General features: G+C 40.9%; 1 protein-coding gene and 2 long non-coding RNA genes across 3 annotated transcripts; all 3 read right to left on the bottom strand.

Moving 5' to 3' along the window:
* Positions 1-1,350: 1,350 nt before the first annotated feature.
* On the bottom strand, positions 1,351-23,117 carry LOC125289927 (prosaposin-like). The gene is made up of 10 exons (XM_048237036.1): positions 23,084-23,117; positions 6,774-6,835; positions 5,702-5,776; positions 4,582-4,716; positions 4,149-4,259; positions 3,740-3,820; positions 3,057-3,240; positions 2,410-2,486; positions 2,239-2,288; positions 1,351-2,083 (listed from the first exon to the last, which is right to left on the bottom strand). Exons 2-9 carry the CDS (start codon positions 6,819-6,821, stop codon positions 2,253-2,255), a joined length of 747 nt encoding a protein of 248 aa, XP_048092993.1. The 5' UTR covers positions 6,822-6,835; positions 23,084-23,117; the 3' UTR covers positions 1,351-2,083; positions 2,239-2,252.
* Positions 20,170-20,783, bottom strand: LOC125289928. The gene is made up of 3 exons (XR_007192718.1): positions 20,687-20,783; positions 20,423-20,489; positions 20,170-20,267 (listed from the first exon to the last, which is right to left on the bottom strand). It is a non-coding gene; the product is annotated as an uncharacterized LOC125289928 (long non-coding RNA).
* On the bottom strand, positions 20,782-22,879 carry LOC125289929. Its single transcript, XR_007192719.1, has 3 exons — positions 22,598-22,879; positions 21,182-21,315; positions 20,782-20,827 (listed from the first exon to the last, which is right to left on the bottom strand). It is a non-coding gene; the product is annotated as an uncharacterized LOC125289929 (long non-coding RNA).
* Positions 23,118-24,684: the final 1,567 nt, after the last annotated feature.

Raw genomic sequence — 24,684 nt, 5'->3', positions numbered from 1 at the left:
AAAACAGGAAATGGAGATTCACACTGCTTTCAATTCTCTGTTCAGTTCTGCTCAGTGTGAGGCTGCAATACTTGCCTGCAATGACCCTAAGCTAAGGAAACACATCCCGTTTTGGGTCCTAGACTAATCTTTTGCATTTTCGAATGTTAATACAATCAATCAGGGAAGTAATCTATCATGTGTGTGTGGGGGGTGGGATGTTTGTGTGTGTGTGTGTGTGTGTGGTGGGGGTATCCTTTCAATAAAGTTTTATGTTTCAATACTGTGCCTTGGGCAAATTAAAGTCCAAGTCTGTGATGATATGTAATGATGACTCATTTTTATTTTTTATTTCAGTCAGGGAGGTATAGTGGATGTTGATGCTGTCTTACCCATAAAGAAAATGCACAATAATCGGACAATGGATAAGCCACCTATTCAACAGGATTCCTGAACTGGACTACATTTACCAAAAGTGTCACTGAGCAAAGATCACCATAACTGAAGTATTAAAAAATGATTTGGTACTTTTTCAACCATGCTTTCAGTAAACAAACTCAACCCTGGTTGGGACCCTGTCACCCCAAGGACCCTTGGCTGTACCAAAGGCCTACAACACAGGGTTGCTTCAACTGAATTCTGAAACTGAATGTTTGTGTAAGAATACCTTAACAAAGCTCAACGTGCTTCAGCCTTCTCCTTTGCTCTACACATTTTCTGACCTCCCCTTTAGTAAATGTCAATACGTTCACAAGTTCTTATCAGTATATAGTGAACTGGGCACCAGAGGTATTGCACAGTCGGTATTTAACAACTTAAAAAAAAAATAAAATGCATGGTGGATGGTTGATGCTCACTGCATTGTGGTAGTTTTCATGGAGCAATCTTTTCAGTGCACTGGAACGTTTTTCAGGGCGTTTAGATATACCTCTGCTCTGCATTCAAGACTCACTCTTCTCACTCTTGTTGAGCTGAACTTGAAAAAGGGCTGTTTATTTAAAAGTTAAGCTGTTTATAAGTTGGTTAGGTGTCCTTAGAATAATAGTACACACTGATGTATGCTTCTTGCATTAAAAAACCCACACAGAACTGTCATCTCTCTGAGGGTAATGTTATAAATAATACAATACTAAAAATACTAAATAGTAATTGAGGACATAGTGATATATATGTTTTCATTTAAACTTATATGCTGTACACCACTGCATGATACTTGGCTATACACACATGATATTCTCAGAGAAAGGTATTCATGCAGTGTAGACATTCTAAACAAACCAGTATGACACTAACTTCTGAAGGGGCACAGAGCTGGGTCAATATTCTCTTGTGCTGAAGCATTCTCAAGAAATGGGAAAAGGCCATGGTGTATTAATCGCAAATAAAGGAACACTTTATTTTAGGCATTCATAAACAACTCATATCTTTATTTGAAAAATATTTATTAGGACAGATCATTCGAAGTACAAATCAAATCCTTAAGTATGATTGACCAATAAAAAATGACGGCAATAGTGGAGAGGAAAAGACAGAGTTAATCACACACACATGATGTGTGTGTGACATGTATAGAAAACGTAAGAAAGCCTGTGGGGTTCTCAGTTTTATATGCTGTTCTTATAAGTAAAATGTATGTGAACATTTGCATTCAAGGACTTCAGGGAATTAGAATGGCTTTGATTTGCTAAACATAACTTGTGGACTGGTTGGCGTCCATGACTAACACTGACACAGCCATTAGGTGTGATCTTATTTAAAGACTTTAAAAACAATATGTTGCAATGTTCTGGTTTCAAGGTTATATGTGTATTTAAACAGTGTTTAAAATTGAATGGCTTTACAAGTTTCACTGGTATCTCACTACACAGAAATCTTGAACCAAAAGCATGCTTTTCACACATTAAAAACGACAGACTGTGACAAAGCAATCTGATGATATCAGTCCCATTTGTGTAGGTGTGTGTCTGTAGGTTGCTATGGTCACCATGGGCTTGTGTACAGAGCTGCTATCACTGACATTGACACATGGTGACCACAGCCAAGAAAAGGAAACTACAGAAAGCTGAGGTGCAGTCCTCTAAGGCCTGTCTTCTCCTAATCCGTGCTGTCTCAAAAGAAAATATTAAACATTAAAAAACAGACATTCTAAACCAATAAAACTATTTTAATATATAGATTACTGTTTACACCAGGTAAATGCTCAGCATAAAATAGAATATGAGTATAAAAAGTAAAAAATATTCAAGAGTTGCATCTTACCATGCACAGAGATTTTACAACCAGGCATATTTCTGACAGTATTCCACTGCCTGTAAACAACAACAAAATACATGTAATGTAGCCTTTTTAATTTTTGTTTTAAACCACATTTATCTTAGAAAATCTTTATCTTAGGAAATTCAATTATAAACACAGTAGCCTTTTACGAACCCCACACTCCATAGCAGTCAGAAGGTTCTGGCACCGATAACTGCTCATGGCGCAACCATAGCCACTCATGTGAGCACCTAAACCACAAATAGAGGAGATTATTATTACTTATTTCCAGGAAGCAGGTAAAAATAGAACAATTCCCACATCACTACTAAAGTCATAGGCCATATGAAAGGGTCATATACCTCTATCCACACTGCCTATGAGGGTCTTGCTTTACCTTTTCTGATCTATTGTTACATACTGTTCATGTGTTTATGTGCGCAAGATTACACAAAAACAACAAGCCCGATTTTTATGAAGCTTGGTGAAAACGTGTAGCATGGGCGAAGGAGGAATCCTTTACATTTTTATGAGCCGCCTAAACAACTTTGGTTTTGCAACTGGTGTTTTGGTTTGGCTTTGGTGTTGCGCAATATGGAATTCACAGATTTCACACCTGGTTTGTATGGTATCCGTAATGCCCAAATAGCATGCCCTCTAGTGTTCAATGCAAGGAAATGCATTTCTTTACAGACAGTGAGGTTCCCATAGGAATGAATGGGCTTTTTGCTGACCCACATCGGCAAGCTTTGTGGCCTTAGTAGAGCTGCAGCATGTGTCCTGATAGTAAAAGAAGGGTGGATGACTGTGCGTTTCCTTACCAGTGATTGCTGTCTCCATGCCCTTGCAGAGATGGGTGAGGGTGCAGATGGTGTGGGGGCTGGATTTATTCAGGAGAAGCTCAATCAGTTTCTTACTGTACAGCTCGATGAAGGCCACACACTGGTCCCTGTATGCCGCGGGCACGAGGTGACACACCTGGTCCAGCATGTGGGCAATAGCCTCCTGCCAGAGACATGGAAGAGATGAGAAAATGAGCACATCTCACTGGAGAGTGCAGTTATTCCCATCGTCTATCATCTTTACAGCGTAGCACATGGATTAGTGGCAGAGACCAATTCTGATAATATAACTCTAAGCTATTTTCTTTAGTTACCTACACACTCTATTGTATGCATCAAAGGACCAAGGTGACAAAACAGTTGGGATGCATGAATACAGCTGGAGTGCTTGAACCATATGTGTCAGGTGGTCTACTAGACAATATTGGAAAAAGTTCATGATGACTATACAAAACCTATACTTTTATAGTTTTTAGCACCCAACTTACAAGTTGGTAAATGAGCAAAACCACTATGAACATGCAATCTGACAATGTAATTGTGTGTAGCCTACTGTGTGCTCATAAGCTAACTTTTCTCTATAGACATTTCAGTTGATAAGCACCATATGTTTTTGAGGAGCTTTGCACTTTGTAAGAACACATTGTTTATGCTTTTGTTACCTCAGTCTTCTCTTTAGGCAGGAGTCCCTCCAGGAGCTCAATCAGATAGACACAGAACTTACACTGAAGGTCAGACTTGACCTGAGAGAGAGAACCCAGGGAAAGGCATCAGATGACCAGTATTGGTATTACGGATACCATACAAACCAGGTGTGAAATCTGTGAATTCCATATTGCGCAACAGTTGCAAAACCAAAGTTGTATAACATAAAATACACATCATTAGGACCTTTTGAGATGTAATCAGAATATGCTGATGTGGTGTGATGTTATGGTGGTAACATTAAGATGCTAGAGCTATGCCTCAGAGCAAAGTTGAGAATGCTTACAGGTCACTTTTGGGACAAGACAGAAATAACCATTGTGTTAATGTGTGATGTGAAAGTTTACATAATGGAGATGCTCTTACCCCTAGAGCTGGAGATTTGAGAGCTGTCTGAAGTTTGGCCATCAGACCTTGCAACTCGTTTTCTACCTCGACAACGCAGAGCCCCAGTGCAGAGCAGAGCACACCTGGTTTCTGTAAGAGAGCCCAGACTGGCTGTGATTGTTGGTCCTCAGAGTATTATCCCTGTCCTATGATTGTTAATACTCCTTTTAAATTGTAAGCATAGTTTTGAACAAAGGTAAAAGAATAAAATAAACCAAAACTCAAGATTTACTGATGGATGTGCAGTGTTATATTGAATGTGATTTGCTGTTTAGGCAGCCCTGGTTTTTGTAGTGTGTGTGTGTGTGTGTGTTTTGTGTGTGTGTGTGTGTGTGTGTGTATGTGTCTAAACTGTCAGTACTGCATGCAGTTTTAAAACTGTGTGGTGCAGATCACTGTATGTAAACCTCACCAATACACTGTCGAAGATAGAGAAGGCCAAAGGCAGGTTTTTGTCCACCATATCCTTGCAGATTTTCTCTGATGCAGGACCAAAACCTTTACGCAGCGCCTCACACATTAAACCCAGGTCGTGCTTAACCATCCCCTAAAGGAGAGAGGGAGTCAGGGTGAAGTTAGGACAGGAAACACATACAGATGAATTCTGCCTGCTATTTTGAATTTGCCCTTGGTGATCAATAAAGTATCTATCTATCTATCTATCTATCTATCTATCTATCTACAAGCAAATGTGTTGTGACAGAGGAAGTCTGGAGAGGCTGGGAACAGGAGAGGACATTCTGAGGTGGTCATCTGATGAACTCTGGTGACGCTACGACGCTAGTTCACGCCACAGTATATTCACTTCCTGAGAACTTGCACAACCGTGTAATGGAATAAGAGAAGATAAGAAATAAGAGTGTAAGAAAAAACCTCGCCACCTATAGGCCTGATTGTTACTACAATATGACTTGAAATAAATAAATGAATAAGTACCAATTCTGCATATGAATAAGTGGAATAACAAAACCCAACTAGCACCAAGTAAAAACACAAGGACCATGTGTGCAACAATTCATGAGGTAAAGCTTGTTTGCACAATATTCATGTTTGCGCTCATCAGCTTCACTTACTGCATCAATCTAAATGAGATACATGGTCTTTGTTGTAAATCTCCAGGGTCTCACTTCTGCCACAAGCCACCTTTCAATAACGCATGGAGAAGTGATCCACAGAAGTGAAAGCCCATGAAAGGCTTCAAACTTCTGCTTTCTGAGAATCAAACCTGAAAGTACTCTATTGTTTTTCACCAGTTGGGGATAAGCCCTGTTATCAGATCACCTCCTACAAACACGACAATTAGTAGCCATTTTCAAAGAACATAAAGACCTTTGTGTATTTGTGAGTTTAAAGTGATAAAGTCATCTGATGCATTGTCAAGTGGAACTGTGTTGCAAGGGCTACTATTTAAACAGGTGTGTTCTCTTAGGGATGCTAGACTGTTTGCATATTTGAGGAGGTACACATTTTGACAAGATATATTGTTATTGCTGGATGAGTGGGTGTGTGTGTGTCAAGGTGCTGCATGTTACCTGAACTCCAGGATCTGACATAAGATCTTTCAGAAGTTCAAACATTTCAGTGCACGTCTTACAGGTGTCAATAGTCTACGGAAGAGACACAAATATGTTTATGTTAATGTTTATAGTTTTTAGCAGACGCTCTTGTCCAAAGTGACTCAAGATATTAATACATTTTAATGATATGAATACATTTAAGTCATAGTCTAAATTAATCAATATACTGGTACAGCTCTGGAAACCATTAAGAGACCACTGCACATTTTTTCTGATGTCATCCTACAGTTGTTGAGATACTGTTCAAATTTGCAGTGGTCTCTTAATTTTGAATATGACCATCAACTATTAGTATTAGTAGTGTTAATAAAATATAACCACTGTCTACTTATGCATTATCTCCATAATTACTTGGAAATGCAAGTGACTGCAGTGTAATCTTTTTCAACATTATTATGCTTTTCACAATCACATGCTGAAAACATGTTCCCTGATGTTTCCCAGTCATTTCTGGTGACAAACTGAGAGTGATTTGTTAAAGACTTAAAAATGATCAGTCCAAAAATACATTATTGTACACTACAGCAAAGCAGAAGTGAGACTGAGGAATACAGTCATGCATAAAGGAATTTGTTTTTAGTGGCTCTTATGTGTAGTTTGAGAATTAAGACGAGCTCAATAACCAAGTGAACCAAATGTTACATGCAGATTTGTCACTGATGTATGAAGTGGAGTGTTTCAATATAATACAATTGTAATTATAAGGATGTGATTAATCGTATTTAAATTGCTTCAAAACATACTGTAAAAGGATACGTTTTGTGGGCTTCAAACGTCAGCAATGGTGAGCATCACAATTAATATTGTCTTGATGCATAGGCCTATTTTCAATAATATTACATGAGACATTTTCAACAATATTACATTTGTACATTTGTACTTAATGTATACATCCATATACACTGTCATATCAAGTAAACTGTATAGTTTATTTCTGTCAACATATATCATAGATTGTATCCCACATGTTTCATAATAACAAAGAAGTAACATTATCTAGAAAAAGGTAAACTTATGTGTGACATACCACTGTAGGCAGCTGCTCTGGCGCAGCTTTTAGGTTCTCAGCATTCATGACTCGAGCTGTGACTAACATAGAGCAGATGAGAAACACATTACCTTATAGCAATCCAGACATCATCTCGTACCAACTCATCTTGTTTTGAAACAGCCTTTACAAGAGGCAGACAAGAAATCAAATATCTACTACAAACCACATGTTGAAAACTGCATATCATATCATATGTAGAGAAACTAAGTAATGTGGGACACCTCCATAAAATGTGTTGTTACATTTCTTTCTTTCTTATGTTTTGCTCTTACATACCGCCATTCTGAAGGCAAATGAAGATCAGAAGTTTGAAAAAGGTCGTCATGTCTTTAGTTTGTCTTGATGCTGCTGGAGGCGCAAATGAACCCTTCCCTATCTGAGAACAGTTTTTATACTGCAGAAATGGACTGTAGCACTCACACATCAAGACAGGAATAACCACACAGTGCGAAACCACACCAAGAAGAGCAGACAAAGTGTGTATGCAAATACAATCTGAGTATGCTATGTATGCCACACAGAAACACAAGTTTACCCCTATATTTACTGGTAAGACTAGATCTAACCATATGTAACATTGCATAAGGATGTAGTAATCAGTCCTATAGAAGTCAGCAGCTTATAGGGATGATTTCTTTCAAGCAACTTATCAACACATCACTTAATTCAGTGGTATGAGTAGTCACCTCTCCATCAATAGACTGAAATGGTTTTTGGTGATACAAAATGTCATCCATCTCATTTGCTATGAACTATGCTAATGTCTTTCTTCATTGTTCAGTAAATCAAGGTTTAATTCATGACCTCACAAGATATGTATTTTCTTGTGTAACCAATAACATTGTTGACAGGCTGTTAGCAGATAACAGCGAGGGCTACAATGATCAAACGATGATACCTCCTTACAGAGAAGGTGCATGTCAAACTATGGAACATCATTTAAGAATCACTTCTGTCGATTTTTCAAATAACAAAGGTGGTATTGTGAACTTATATAAATCACCCTTTATTGTTTTCAGTAGACTATTCAGAGAGATTGTATAATCATTCCTATGGGCTTGGCAGTCTAAATCAAAGCATTTACATATGCATAGTGTTTTTTTATAAAATGTACATACATTTAATAAACAATGTACATTATATCTGAACTAAGGATCCATCTAAAGGTAGCTCACTTTAAAGGGACAGTGTGGAACATTTTCAGTTGTTTGTTAATATTAACATTTCCCATTCATAAATGTGGCCCTGGTTCATGTTTAATTACCACCACCACCAATTGAAGCATACCTATGGGCTTAGAAATCAGCATTTACATATGCATAGTGTTTATAAACGCTCCATCTCGTCTTTGTTAAAATACTTGCATGCAAAATACAGCGCCGTCTTTGGCATGCAAAGAAAAACTTTCTTGGATTCATCTGCTGAATTTCCCTACATTCAGCGATGTAAGTTATGAACCCATTTTTTACAACCTACATGTCTTCCTAACATTCCGACATTGGCATTGCATGCATTTTCCAACGAAACAAATAAAGAGAAACAATAACGTTGTTCGTGATCTGTCACTGTCTCAGCAAAGCTCTTGTGCACAGCCATCTGTTCAAAGGCTCTACCCAGAGACAGTTGGTAAACTAACCTACCATAGTTTTGCTAGAACTCTGGCGCAGGGTAGGGCAATGGGCCATTTGGTGGTGCTGGTGCGTCACCTGTGGCTCACACTGTCGCAGCTGCCGGACAGGGAGAAGATCCCGCTGCTCGATGCGCCGCTGACTCCCTCGGGGTTGTTAAGGCCATCAATGACCAGAATGAGGGAGCGTTTTGAGGCAACGCAGAAAAGCGCGGAGGCGCTGAAGAGCTTTCTGCCTCAGCAAGAGGGGATCTCCCGCCCTGCTGTGCAGGCGGCGACAATGGCCACGCGCCGTGTGCGGGCAATACGCAAGCGTATGCCACACCCACAGCGGCAGCAACAACAGCAGAGGCAGCAGCAGCAGCCACCTGGACAACAGAGGGGGATCTACCCGCCACGGCAGGACGGGCAGTCAAGGCGAGGCTGGAAGCGGGGCAGGGAGCGGTCTGCTTCATGCCCAGCCCCCACCAGCTAGCCTCAGGCGAGCTGACTGTTGGGACGGTCACGGGAGGTTGGCGAGCTGTTCCCCAAGCGCGCCAGAATTCTCTAAGGTGACAGTTCATGCACAGTTGCACTGTTGTATCCACAAGTACTTGTTAACCCCCCCCACCCCCAAAAAAAAATCATTATCAATCTATAATCATGATGAGGCACGGCCAAGCGCGTGTGCCTGCCGCGGCGCTACGGCAGACACACAGCCGGCCCCAGGCTTGATGGCTCCGGACGTGGATGCCCCGTCTGGAGCGGGTCGGCCTGGGTTAAACCCGCGGCCGCCGTGTCTGGCAAACCACATTGCGGAGTGGCGGAAGTGCACAAACTCCCAATGGGTTCTCCATACGCTGGAGCACGGGTACTCCTCCCGTCTTCACGGGTATCAGGCTGACAAGGGTCTCGCCCATACACACCCCGGCGCTCCGCAGGGAGATCCGGGAGCTGGCGGCCAAGCAGGCCATTTGCCCAGTGCCGCGGGGCCAGTGGATGGAGGGGTGTACAGTCAGTATTTTTTGGTTCCCAAGAAGGATGGCAGCATTCGGCCCATTCTGGACCTCCAGCCACTGAACGCATACTTATGAAAAATTCCGTTCAAGATGCTGACATTGCAGCGCATTGTTCAGAGCATGCAGCAGGGGGATTGGATAGTCACAATAGACTTGAAAGACGTATATTTTCATGTTCCGATTCATCCTCGGCACAGAAAATATCTGCTCTTTGCGTTCCAGGAACAGGTGTGGGAGTTTTCGTTTTGTGCTTTGGGCTGGCTCTAGCGCCCCGCACCTTCACCAAGGTTGTTCAGGAAGCGCTGTGGCCCCTCTCAGGAGGCGAGGTATTCGCATATTGAATTATCTGGACGACTGGGTCTTACTGGCAGACTCCAGGGCATTTCTGGAACAGCATGTAGCCGAGACGGTTAGCCATCTAGAACCTGGGACTGGAGTTCGATGCGGTGGGCATGACAGTGACATTGTCTCAGGCACGTCGGGCAGGCCTTCAGCACTGCATCAGCGTTTTTCGCCAAGACGCTATGGTCACCGTGCACCAATGTCAGCGCCTTCTGGGGCTAATGGCAGCGGCTTCGCATGCGGTTCCCCTCGGCCTTCTCCACATGCGAGATCTCCAAGCGTGGTTCGCAGCGCTCTGCGCTCATCCTGTCAGGGACAGCCACAAGCGCGTTCGCTTGGATCGGAGATGCTGGAGAGCTCTTGCCTATTGCCCCCGAGAACCTCTCAGTCGGAGCCCCGCTGGGGAGAGTAGCCAGTAGCCCACCGGCAGGTGGTGACTACGGATGCTAGCCTCCTTGGTTGGGGAGGGGTATGCGACGGGTGAGCGATCAGGGGGACATGGAACTGGCAGCTACAGCGGCAGCACATAAATAAGCTGGAGCTCTTCACGGTGTACCTTGCGCTCAAGCATTTTCGCCTGCTTATAGCAGGGCTGTCATGTGTTGGTGAGGTCGGACAACACTGCGACAGAGCAAGAGTCACATGATCACTAGTGGGTCCACGTTGTCACACGCACGCCTAATGTTTATTTTGTGCTACTTCTGTTCAAGTAGCATTGATGAGTCACGTTTTTTCCTACATGGTATTATATGGAGAGAAAACATTAGCCTTTGAGTATTTTAATAGTCAGTTGTAAACAAAGAATTCTTCTCATGTAGGCCTAACCCTTTTGTAAATGGTCTGAAGTTCGCTCTAAATATCTATGTTTATCGATTACGCTAACCGTTAGCATCTCTATGGGATTTCTCATATACATTAGCCATAAGCTAACACATTAGTTTCTATTCTGTAACTTGGAATATTAGCCTACAAATAAGTATAAGTATATATACTCTTTTGATCCCGTGAGGGAAATTTGGTCTCTGCATTTATCCCAATCCGTGAATTAGTGAAACACACTCATCCCGGCGCAGTGAGCTGCCTGCAACAACAGCTGCGCTCGGGGAGCAGTGAGGGGTTAGGTGCCTTGCTCAAGGGCCATTCCTCCGTGCCTACTGGTCGGGGTTCGAACCTGCAACCCTCCGGTTACAAGTCCGAAGCGCTAACCAGTAGGCCACGGCTGCCTTGATGCTTGATTGCTCTTAAACAAAACCTTGAAGGAAATAACGGAGATGTACTCTGTTGGTCTGCTTAGTTTTACAGTGAATCCTAAGTAGAGGTTTTTTGAAGGGAACTTAAGCTTCAGACTTTCTCTTGGGAAACTGTCAGGCCTATTCATCTTCTCTAATGTAGCTGGCTAGACCATGTCATTGCCACACACACAAGTGGGGGCAGAATTGGAAATGTGTCAGAGTGACAATGTATTGGTTGATTTGGTTAAAAGATCACAAGTTAGGTTATTGGTTAGTATTGTATTGATGCTATTCATAAATAATGAGCTGTAAAGTAACTCAACATTTATTTTAAAGGATATCGACTAATTATCATTATCGTCAAAATCACAAAAAATTTCGAGATATTATTTTTTGTCCATATCGCCCACCCCTAGCGAGGTGTCATCTCCTTTCAGTCCGCGCAGTTCATGTGCCGGGCAAGCAGAAGGGGGCGGCGGATATGCTGTCGAGAGGCCCGTTGTCGCATCGAGAGTGGCGCCTCCATCCATAAGTAGTGGAGGGGGTGTGGCAGCACTTCGGGAGAGCGCAGGTCAATCTCTTTGCTTCATGCGAGACGACGCACTGCCCGAAGTGGTTTGTGCTGACGCAGAGTGATGCTCCGCTGGGGGTAGACGCTCTGGCCCACGAATGGGCGAGGAGCCTCTTATATGCGTTCCCCCCGAAGGCCTTGATACCAGCGGTCTTAGAGAGGGTGAGGAGAGGCAGACACAAGACTATCCTGATAGCCCCTCATTGGCCAGATCAGATATGGTTTCCGGAGCTAATGCACGGCGAGCCGTGGAAGCTCCCAGCCCGCAAAGATCTGTTGTCCCAGGTGGACATGGCGATTTGGCACCCGGCTGGAGATGGCAGCTTGGCCCCTGAGAGGCTGAGGCTACTTAGCGCGGGGTTGCCACTCTCGGTGGTGGAAACCATACAGAGTGCCAGAGCCTTGTCAACCCGCTCGCTATATTCCCTAAAATGGAAAGTGTTTGCGGACTGGTGTCGAGAGAGCGCTCCATGCTTTTACGATTGAGGAGATTCTGGAGTTTCTCCGCGCTCGGTCACAGTTCCACCTTGGGACCTAGCCTTGGTGCTCTGGCGGGAGCGCCGTTTGAGCCATTGACGCGGGCCGAGCTGAAATGGTTGTCCTATAAGACGCGCTACTGCTCGCACTGACCTCGGTGAAGCGAGTGGGTGACCTCACCGCATTATCGGTTAACCCTCGAAAGTCGTTCTTCACCCTAACCCCTTTTATCAACCCAAGATTCTGTCCTTTTTGGCGAGCTTGAGGGTGATCGAGCTGCCCGCTTTTTGCCCAGAGGCCCAGCGGGAAGAGTCGTGGCTTTGTAGCCTGTGTCCGTTCAGGGCTCTGAGAATCTACACGGAAAGGATGAGCACGCTACGAGAGACTGAGCAGCTGTTTGTCTGTTTTGGTACACAAGCGCTAGGGAAACCCCTCTCTAAACAGAGGCTCTCCCATTTAGTAGGGGAGATTATGTGAAAAATTCCACGCAGTGGAACTGGATGGAAGCATGAAATTTAGTAGATATGTTCCTTGGGTGATCCTAAGACATCCTAGAAGGGGTGCCCAAAAATATCTCAAACACGAAGGGAGATTTTGATAAATTTCAAAATGGCCGCCCATACAAATGACAGCTGATTCAAAAGCATGTTCCTTGGATGATCCTAAGACATCCTAGAAGGGGTGCCCAAAAATATCTCAAACAGGAAGTGAGTTTTTAAAGAAACTGAAAAATGCTGTGCTCCCCGCCACAAAATTGGTAGCTGATTCAAACACCGCCTAAACAACCTTTTAAAAGCTTGAAATTTGGTATGTTTGTTCCTTGGGTGATCCTAAGTCATCCTGGAAGGGGTGCCCAAAAATATCTCAAACAGGAAGTGAGTTTTTTAAAAAATTAAAAAATGCTGCGCTCCCCACCACAAAATAGGCAGCTAATTCAAAGACCACCTAAACAACCTCTTAAAAGCTTCACATTTGGTATACATGTTCCTTGGGTGATCCTAAGACATCATAGAAGGGGTGCCCAAAAAATATTAAACAGGAAATGAGTTTTTAAAGAAATTGAAAAAAGCTGCGCTTCCCGCCACACAATTGGCAGCTGATTCAAACACCGCCTAAACAACCTCTTAAAAGCTTGAAATTTGGTATGTACTGTATGTTCCTTGGGTGATCCTAAGATATCTTAGAAGGGGTGCCCCAAATTATCTCAAACAGGAAGTGAGTTTTAAAAGAAATTGAAAAATATCACACTCCCCATTACAAAATTGGCAGCTAATTCAAAGACCACCTAAACATATCTCAAACAGGAAGTGAGATTTTGAAGAAATTCAAAATGGCCACCCATATAATTGATGGCTGATTCAGAGGCCACCAAAACAACCTCCTAAAAGCTTGAAATTTGATATATGTCCCTTGGGTGATCCTAAGTTATCCTAGAGGATTACTCCAAGAAATCTCAAATGGGAAATTCATTTTTAAAGAAATTGAAAAAAAGGCTGCACTGCCTATCCACAAATTTGGCAGCTATTTGAAAGGCCACCCACCTAAACAACTTCCTAAAAGCATGAAATTAGGTATAAGTGTCTTATAGATATGTCTCTGTTGGCTACACTATGGCTACCTATATATCCACCAACTGTCTCAAGGATACTGTATAAACACAGACACTCAAGCACCTCAGGCAGACCTCATAAAAACATACAATTAAGCACACATGTCCCCTGTAACTGCTCTATTTGAATACTGTGTCAGTGCAGCCTGTGTGGGAGGAATATATTCCATTGAGAGACATATTGTATTTGAGAAAATAAGTCCTTCCTGAGATCACTGACTTTTTCAAGATCCGTTTTCTTATCGTAAAGAACACAAGTGTACTTCTCCAGCAATGCAAACATGTTTGATTGGCATCAATTACTTCTGGAAATGGTTTCCATGCAGCCCACCCTTTAGAAGGAGTCTGCTGTTCCAGAGGTACCCCATCACATAGTGCAGTTGTTCAACTACTTCCATCTAAAAGTTATCCGTTCCATAGAGCCATCTCTATGTGTAACCAACCAAGCATCACAAACCTCTCTCCATAACAGTCTGGATCACTCCACTGAACCATTTTTGTAAATGTATATAGTGGTAGGTCAAATGCCATAACTGGGACCTGGCCGGGATTTAGGTGCTCTGTCAATTGTTTTACAACATTCATGCCATGTCTGACCATGGCAAAGCTGAGTTTATAGCAGGTGGGTCAGACAGTTCTGGCTGAAGTGAAGCATCAGTTTGATTGCATGCTCAGCCCACTTTTCCTCCTCTGTTATTGCCCATGCAGGTACCAGGTATTGGTTTGGTTAACTTTTGGCACTACAATGGCCTTTGGTTGAGAAGTAACAGCTGGAGCTGTAGTGTATACTTCTCTGGAAGACAGAGCATATATTTTTGCGCTTTTTGAGCTGGCTGAATGTATATTTGCTCTCTAGCACCTCGGATCGGGAGGCGAGCGTGCTAGTAATTGAGCTAATTGCCCTCTCACTAGCACGTCAAGGTATCATGAGGGAGGTTTACTCAATGTACATACTGCACAGCTAAATACTAGCTGGCTACCGTTACTGTAGTACAAATTTCGTAGCTTCTAATGTTATTCCCGAAATAACGGTACAATACCCCCCAGATTCACAAATACGCACGCACCCCAGGTGATCATGGGGAGACAATTAACTTAGGGATGCCTTTGTTGGTTACATGCAGCTATTCCGACATGCTGCTACTTAGACATTGGCGTCTAATTGTCGAAGTGGCGGCATTAACATTAATTTTCAAGCGTCCCATTACTGCAACAATTTTTTTCCCATTGTCGGAGTAGCGACACTTGACCTTTTTTTTCAAACGTCCTGCCATTCCGACACGAGGTCATTAACAGTGGCGTAGCCAGGATTTTTCAACGGAGTGGACTTTTGCGAAGTAGGCCTAGGGTGGGCCTTTATTTTTTTATTCCAATATGGGCAGTATAGCCTAGGCCTACAGTAATCCCAACTTTAAACAACACACGATTTCATCACAGCTCAGATGATTCATGGCAAAAAACAATAAAAGGCTACATTGATAAATAGCAGGGGCAACAGGATTGGATTCTATAATAGCCTACGCGAATAACTTCGCGAACTTCAACCGAAAAGGTTAGTCGTGTCTCAATGAGTCCAAGAGTGCGCCTCACACACACCAGCTCCGTTGAACAGTGTATTTTTCGTGTTTAAGAGCTAAAAAAGTTGATTAGAGAGTCACATTTGAAATGTTGGGTAGCCTAAATTATAGCCTATAGCGCGTGCATCTCAGAGGAAGAGATTTTGGAGAGAGAGAGGATTTAACCTAGGTGATGATTATTTGTGTCTGGTGGTAATTAGACTTGAGTATGGATACCTACGAATTGTTTTGAATAAAAAAGATAAGACAACAAATGAAATGTGACCCTGGCGAAACCAGTCGTTTTGGTAAAATTTACAAAGTTAAGTTATTGTACTCACACGAACGGCCATAAACTAACCTTTCCAACAATATGTATATCGAGGGTATTGCAAATAGTATTGGGTATTGGATAGTCGCCGACCCTCATTAGATGTGGATATCTGGAGGTAAGGATAGCCTTCAAGAAACAAGGTTATCGCAGTTGCTGTGAGACATACGGCCCTTCTCCAGTCTCTCTCAAAATCAAAACACACCCAATTCACGCTTGGACTTTTCGATTATGTTTCTAAATGTTGGGACTGATGGACACTGAACTCTGGGGGTTATTTGAATGTTCGTTGTGAAGTGGTTTACTGTAAAAGGAGCGTTGGATATCCCGCCTGTCTTTGCACAATTATAGGGCCATGATAATGCATGCGCTAGCCTAGAGTCGAGAGAAAGAAGACTAAATAAATATGCAGAGATGTTATGTGCAATTCAACAACTGCACGCATGACATAGAAAAGATGTATTCCTAGCCTACATTATTGTGTAGTAAATTGAGTTTATCCAACCTGCTGGCAAGCCAAAATGCGTTGCACATGACTTTATCATCGTCCTCTAAAATGCAATATAAGCAACTTGAATATATCGCACATCCAGTTTGAACACCCTGATGGACACTGAACTCTGGGGGTTATTTGAACGTTCACTGAAGTGGTTTAGGCTACTGGAGCGTAAGAATTCTAACCTGAATTCTAATAAATTCATCTGAAGAATAAAATGAATTGATTGATTGACTACCTGCATGCACAGTTTTACATATGTAAAATGAGGGAGAGCTACCTGTGTTTTAACATTTATTCACATGGCCAGTTCAAAATCACCTGAGGTTTTGACTGAAATGTGTGCCCGATATCAATTATTGGGAAAAACATTGTTTGGAGTGGATGGCGGATGGATTGTTGATGTAGCTGCAGGTGCAGATGACATGACTACAGCTCATCCATGCATCTAGGATGTTGGAATTTGATAGGATACAGGAACTGCAGAGATAAATTGAAAATGAGGATTGGTAATGTCGGAATAGCGGTACTAAAAAAAATCGGAGTAGGGGCATGTCTAAATATAGGCATGTCGTAATAGAGGGTTGTCGTAATAACAGGATGTCGGAATAAAGAGTGAACCCCGCCTTTGTTTGCCTAGATTTAGCTTGATAATTGGAACCCAGTTAGTGGTTCTACATTGGCTAATGCTAACACTAACACTGCCATAACATTTGGTCAATGAGTTGTGTCCCTATTTAGGGCTTGATTTCCCCCCCTCCGTTTTCAATAATAACATCGTGCACACAACATTGTTTTAAAAAAACTTCTCATTTACATCAACCCGCATAAATACGCTGTTGAGCGCCATTATAACTATGCCAAACCTATGGGTGGCAGTGTAGGGAAAGGAATAAAGCCATGCTGGCCAATCAAAATCCTCAGAATCGACACCAACGACTAACACGAGCGACTTCCGGTTCCTTTCAAAACAGCAAACATGGCGCGATGTTCGTTTGTATGGACAGACAGACTTTTACAAAAGTAAAAATTAGTAGCACCTTAACAGCATCCATGATAATCCTGATCAGTAGCCAAAGAAACTGTAAACATCAGGCGCTCACATGACGTTAAGGATTTTCTGGCGCATAATGTGACGTTTAAGAAGCTAAAACACCGTTTATCCCTGTTGACACGGCAGCACATAACCGGCGTTATCAGAAATCTCCACTTTGGCCGGAGGTTTTAGAAATAATCGTTTTCTGTGATAAAAACAGGGTTTTGGTGTAGGAGAGGCCAAACCGCAGGGAAATAATCTGCGTTTTCCCTTCGTGTAAACAGGGTCTAACACTATGATACAGTGTAATGGTCAAGTTGTATGGCTCACTGTGTTCAAAGTCGATCTTAAAGGGACACCAGGCAACGTTTTCGTGTTAATTAATCATCTTCGTAAGTCGGTATATGGTTAAATGACTCATTACGGGGCGAATGAAGGCTCTCTAGCCCGCCCCTACTGCCTGTAGGAAGAATATCCCACTTGCAAGTTCGGTGTATCTTACCCTACCGACCCGTTTTGCAGGATCAGTTTACAGCACAGAGGCAGGCTAACGAAAACGCTAGAGATTGTTGCAAACGTGTGTATAATGGCAGAGCCAGCGAAGAAGCAGCGAAAACCCTTGACGGAAGACGCAAAGAAAATAAAAAGCGCTTCAGACCAAGTGAGGGGGAGTTTCATAGAGAAAAAGCATCAGGCTTACCTGGTGTCCCTTTAATAACCTTCGTCACCTCGACTAGCCTATCTATGTGGTGGTTGTTCTGGGAAACTAGCTAATAAATGGCAATGCAGCTTTACCGTAGTGAAGTTCACAAGATTGGAACGAGGAAATAGCGTTTATGTCCATTTAAATTATAGCCTTTCTAATGCACTTTTAAAATCCGAAATAAGATGGAATGTGAAGAGACTGCTATTAACTTTAAAGAGGCCTATCTACAATTGACGCAAATAAACCTCATGTCCGGTCTATGGATGTCTGCTTTAGCCTATTGTTGACAGCAGGTTTTTTTTTACGATTTAAAATTATACTTTCTAGATTTTAATGGTTGGCCATGTTGAAGAGCTGATATCCGTTATCCCGACAAACACGGGACGTCTCCCGGACCTTATGCCGACATTCACGACGCCCCCGATTGGTCCTGAACGTCATGTTCTCTAGCGGACGTTCCGGTGACCTTATTGACGCCTGGAGCAAGTTATCGTTTGGTTATTGTGTGACGTCGGTGCAGGACTTTCTGGGGGCGTCACCGTCAGGTCCCTCGGATGACATTTGCATTTGGTCATTTCAAATACCTTCCTAAGGACCCGACAATAACGTTATACCGGGACATGGGGGACGTTTGTTTATTGGCATGGCAACGGGTTGAGAGCGCTCTGGCTACTGCCTGCAGGATCGGAGACATCACATCCATGCACGGGCTTCCGCGTTACACGCCTGGGGATGACTAAAGTATCTATCTATCTAGTCTGTTAGTCTCTCTAGCAGTAGCTGCATTAGCCTACCGTAGTCTAAAGCAACATATCATACAGTTTATGAAGTTGTCGCGCCTGTTTGCAAATAGAGACACACAACTTCATAAATTGGGAAAAAGTTGTTAACGTTAAACTCAAAATGTATGCCTATGTGCTTCAGCATGTCAGACATGCTGAATTATACATTTTGAGTTTAACGCTAATATATAACGCTACAAACTAGGGAAGGGATTTTATCAAATTCATGTTCGCTGATGTGATGCTTGGTGTAACGTTAGCAAAGTCGCTGTTCTTAGCTTCTATTAGCCTACAATGCGCATTTCTTCAGATAACTGTCATTATGTGATGCATGTAACATGCTCTAAATAGGCAGTGGTTTATTTAACGTAGTCACGTACTTATTATCTGTTTTATTTTCAGAAACACACACACGGCCGAATTGGGACTGAATCGACTTTTGGAGCTGAATATGATGCAATAAAACTAGAGAAATGTTAAAAACAGACCACGTAGCATTTGTTTAGGGTTGTCTAGCAACAGAAGTGACTACTTAATTTGTAAAGCAAAACGATCTAGCTCTACATTGCAGAAGAATTAAGGATACTGCTTCTTCATGACTTGTTTAAATGTCATTGTAATTTATTTGACGCATGCTCACGTTTAAAAGTGTCACGCATAGCTGTCCCCGATGTTACAGCAGCTCCTTGTGGAAACAGCAAAGAGTGCACATATCCGATGAGATTTCTGACGAGGAGCAAGCTCTCTGCCTCACCAGAGCTTTACTGTTTATTAATAAAACAATGATATAGAATAGAAACATCTGGAATCTATTTTTCATCTTAAAGTTGGCTACAAAGAGCATTCAAAGAAAACGATATGTTCCAGGAAGATAGGCTTACATTTATAGGCTGTCCCTGTTTGATCACAGGTCCAAGAAAACGAGTGGATATAACATCAATGCATTCTAGTTATGTTTCATGTACTTTATTTCATGTTGAGTTTTGCTTCCCAGCATACATTGCGATTCATTTAGTATTTTTGCTATTATTAGTTTTTAATATTTTGAAACAATATGGTTTGAACAATTTATCCTAGGCTAGCCTAGGCCTACTCTGATGATTTTGAACAATAGGCTACGGGATATGCCCATTAAAACGTCGTATTAGTTTATTAAGAAAATGACAGCATGAAAGCAGTACATACAGAAAAATAATATATTCACATATATGCAGCTTGAACATATTCCAGTATAAGCACATCTATGTTAAATAAATATATTTACATCTATGTGAAATACATATATTTCCATGTATGTATCAATATATTAGTAAATATTCAATATTGGCCACTTTCTTATATTTTATGCATATAATTAAATATATTTAAATATATGGCAGTAATAAGCATGATCACATGACCCTTGATGAAGATTCTGATCACATGATCTATATATTTCAGACATATTTATCTAATATAGTTCATATTCTACTATGGTTTGATATTTTCCGCATTGATCATTAAATATTTCACTTGTGTTTACTTAAAATTAACCATAGTATCAGTATAAAGAAGAAGAAACACACAACACTTCTGTTATCTTTTATTCTATTTTATTGAAAATCTTTGTTTTTGTTATGGAACCTCAGTTCGTTCACTTTGGCATTTATTGCCTAGCCCAGCAATCTGGAGTGAGTGTCTGGCCTGGGAACTGCTTCAGGGTGGCCTCTGAATAAGACAGAACATATACAAATAGAACATGCAAAATATTAGTGACACAAATACAGATGCTAAAGTGCGGAAACACTGTTGTATTATCACGATAATTGGAGATAAATACAAAGTGAGTTGGAGAGAAAGACATACAAATAAAATAAACTCACCAATTATCATCTTAGTCCTCTCAGGGTGAGGCGAAAATGGGAAGCAGTCCACACAGACAGCCTAACACTTTTAAATGAGACAACACAACTAATATATCATATACACAGAAGAGAGAAGCACACAGATACACACTGAAAGGAAAAGTTAGTTTCATCCTCACATTTTTACTAAACTTGTACAACCAAGAAGCTACTATTTCATTAAAGTTAAACATGTACATTTAAATGTAAAAGTTCACATCTGTATGAAAACACTCTACAAACCTTGTTGAATAAAAGCCTTCAGACTCACAACCTCCTCTTGGAGAGCCATTATCGCCACCTCTTCTGTAGGTGGTTGTCAGTTCTTGGTTATCTCCCACAGCTCCCACACTCTTAGAGAGCTCTACCAGCCTTCTCTGAAACCTGCAAGTGAACAGAATATACAGCATGAATGAGAGTGGCGTTGGTAAAGGGTATACTCGCGTAATATGTAATGTCCTGGGATATTCCCACTTATGAAGTGTCTCCCATCTGAGACTGCTATCTGAGACTGTAGGGAAGCTGTACCAACCATCATAGAAAGATATGGTTGGAAAGGTATATTTTCAGTTCACTTTGTGTCCCCAGTAGCTTGAAGCTAATTTCTTGTCATTCAAAAGATCAAAACTACTCAAACAAATGTATATATTCTCAGAAACAAAAGGTTATGTTCTGCATTCGAAAATAGACCTTTAACAAAAAAGTTATATTCATAATTAAACATTAATTTTTGATTACCTTTGGTCTATATGATGATGAAGCATCAACATTTGTCAGTGAAGCATACTATGGGTTGGGCTTGGGTCATCTTGGTCTCAGGTCTTCTGGTCCATCCTCCGGTGTCCTTGATGTAGCTTTCGAGTGTTGCCTCTCTAAAATGTAAAAAAAAAAGGGGTGTCAGTGCTCAAATGCACTACATGACCATACATGGTCCTTTTCAATACAATTCAATTTCCATAATTTAGCATGGGTGTGAATGGTTTTGCAAGAATGTCAGTGCACAAAGTATGACAAAGTAGTTTGATAGTGCACAAAAACAAAACACATTACTTGCAATACCATTTCCATGAAATTAAGCACAGTACTTGTCTTCAATTTCTACACGTCCACTCTAATACTCTCCAGCACATAACGTTACCACATTACATCCTATCTAAAAAAAAAAAGCTAATGTTAGGTCTAAGTGTTGTCCATGATGCAACAATAGCAGCTAGCTAAAAACCACAGTGCATAGAATGTCTACACCTTAGGCTAGTAATGTTAACCGTTACATTTTCTGTCTTGCATGACAAATCAATAAGATAGCTTCTATCTATGCCTATCAATCTACATGCCAGAGGCAAATATACTACCAAATATGGAAGGGAGACAGGTTAAATTGGTATTTCACTGTCATTACAAGTCGTTTTCATTAATTGTCCAAACGTTTCTCAGTGAATTTATTTTTCAAACCCCTTTCAGGTGTAAAAAAAAAAGCTAAGCGTGGCTAATTTATGCTAACGTTAATGTTACAGAAAGTAGCAAAGGTTAGCTTCCAGCTTCCACCAATAATATCGTAACTCCCCCTATTTCCACCGGTCCCGTATTTCCACCGTCTTGCGTGTATGTGTCATAATATCCATTTCTATACAAACCAAGACAGCGGACTCCTATAAACGCAACCACGCACAACATAGGTGTATCTAAATTAGCTATGTACCAAAAATGACATTTTACCGTGACTCGAGGAGCTGTAAACAGTGTTGTAAGGCTGCGTGTGTCACAACCGCTTGGAGCTCCAGTGGAATTTTAATTTCACGACGAGAATTCTCGGTCTAACCGTTAATGTGCCGTTGAAACGGTGTAAATAGGCGACCCATCAGGCCAGCACTATAACTCCGAAAGTGGTAAACAAAATCGGATATTTCAGGCAGTAAATGCTCCCAAGTAGGAACCAAACCAGATTTTGTTCAAATCTACACAACTATGGCTACTGAAAAATGTAAGGTTCATTTAGTAAATATTATTTTGAAGTGTTAAAAAACATCGTTGTTTTAGAATTTCTGAACAAAAGTGGTGATAATTGGGGGTGTTACGATACCATTTTTATTTCGGACATTAACTTCTGCAAATGTTATATGAAAGCAATTTAGCATACAATGAAGATCTACTTACCAGCAATTTTGACCACAATGGCCTCGAAAACCGGCCAACTACCTCTTGGCTGCCTTCCTCCCCTCCACCACATAGTTTCTAGCAAGATGTTGTCCCATAACGTTAGGAGCCGTTGAAAAAGTCTTCCTCATTAACGTTAGGTTTACTAATGCAGTCAGTCGGCAAAATGCTGGTTTTGCCCTCATACTCCCCGCCAATCCACTTAACCAGAGCAAACGTTTTACATTTGGACTAGTAGTAGCTGTTAGTTATGCTTATGTAGAACTAGTGAAAAAGCTGCAAACATTTACCCAACGACCTTAGCTGCAAAACCGTTATTCCAACGACCTTAGAGTACGTTGGTAGTGATGTATTTTGAAGTTGAAGGTAGCCTTTTTTGTAAACCCCACCCATCACTGCCTGTGTGCAAATAAGTTAATTACAGTGCATGAAAATGCACTGTACTGTTCTTCCTAGGCAACAACTTCTTATTATTATTCCGCTTACCACTTTTTCCGTACGCTATTTCTCTTGAACAGTTTAACTTAGAAACTTCATTCAAACTTTGTAACGAACGGACGAAGCTGCTATGTCTTTTCAACTTTGAAACTTTTAAACTTTTTATTAAAATTCCCCATAGACTTAACATTGGCGATTGTGACATCATAATACGGCCGTTAAGCAATTAGAATCCTATGGCAGTTGTTCAGGCCACCTGGATCAACTGCCAGTCTCAGGCTTTAAGCATACAAACTGGCCCTATTAAGACTACACATCCTGTTCAACTGCTTCCTCTGCCAAAAATTGTTTCAAAATAAAAGTCCTCACTACAACATTTCACTGTTAAACAATTTAACCCTTTAAACTACTGAACTTTTTGTTCAACTGTTCAGCCATTGTAACTGTTACTTGTCATCAACTATGAAATTCTAAAACTTTTAACACTTCAAAATAACCCACTTTTTCAGTAGCTAGTTGTGTAACAAAATGGTTTGGTTCTTTTAGCCTGAAATATCCTATTTTGTTTACCACGCCGAGTTATATGGGTCGCCTATTTACACCGTTTCAACGGCACATGGTTTAAAAATTCCATGCTAGTTAGCATAGTTATCATAAAAATGTCATACTAAAAATGATTAGCTAGGTTGTATAGAAATGGATATTAAGTGACTAAATCACATGGTTAGTTATTGTTAGCATGCTAGTTAAGCATAACATAGTTATCATAAAAAAAAAAAATGATTAGCTAGGGTTAGCTAAATCACATGGTTAGCATTGTTAGCATGCTAGTTAGCATAACTCCTAAAATGATTAGCTAGGTTAACTAAGTCACATGGTTAACATAACTATTAAAAATGATAAGCTAGGTTAGCTAAGTAAGTCACATGGTTAACATAATTAGCAAAACTGCTAGAAAATTTTAAGCTAAGTAAATTGGTTAGCATAGTTAAAAATCTTAGCATAACTGCTAGCAAACATTAGAGCCATTCCAACTTTCAGTTATCGTCAAATATCTACTTATACACAGCCATTAAACTATTTGAATATCAACATTCATTAAACTCCTAGAAAACATTAGCTAAGTTAAGATGGTTAAGTAGCATGGTTTAGAGCCATTCCAACTTTTAGTTAGCATCTACTTATACACAGCCATTAAACTGAATATCTTCATAAAAGAAAATATTAGCTAGCATTAGCTAAGTATAAAACATTAGCTAAGTGATGGTTAGCATAGTTAAAAATCTTAGCATAACTGCTAGCAAACTATAGAGCCATTCCAACTTTAGGTCAAATTATCGTCAAATATCTACCTATACACATTCATTAAACTTCCAGTCTGTCAACAACTTTTAAACTATTTACCTTCAACTTTTAAACGGTCTACTTTTAAACTATCTATTAAACTAGCTGTCTATCAACAACTTTTAAACTATCTACTGGCTATCAACAACTTTTAAACAGTCTACTTTTAAACTATCAACATTTATTAAGCTATGCAGCCACCATGTCTATCCGCACCGTAGTAACCATCTCTGTATTATCTACACAAAACATATTTTGCTAGCCTGACGTCGTCATACTGAAATTGTAGACAGAATATGAGTCTG

This window comes from Alosa alosa, chromosome 24, assembly GCF_017589495.1.
Source record: "Alosa alosa isolate M-15738 ecotype Scorff River chromosome 24, AALO_Geno_1.1, whole genome shotgun sequence".
NCBI lineage: Eukaryota > Metazoa > Chordata > Actinopteri > Clupeiformes > Clupeidae > Alosa > Alosa alosa.
This window is presented reverse-complemented; position numbering and strand designations above follow the sequence as displayed.

What these genes read in the sequence shown, in the direction of transcription:
- LOC125289927 (XM_048237036.1), bottom strand. Translation starts at nt 6,821, where the DNA reads ATGAATGCTGAGAACCTAAAAGCTGCGCCAGAGCAGCTGCCTACAGTG. An exon ending in TGCCTAAAGAGAAGACTGAG is followed by an intron (nt 3,241 to 3,739) that starts GTAACAAAAGCA and finishes TGTCTCTGGCAG; the next exon opens with GAGGCTATTGCCCACATGCT. An exon ending in TGACTGCTATGGAGTGTGGG is followed by an intron (nt 2,289 to 2,409) that starts GTTCGTAAAAGG and finishes TGTTGTTTACAG; the next exon opens with GCAGTGGAATACTGTCAGAA.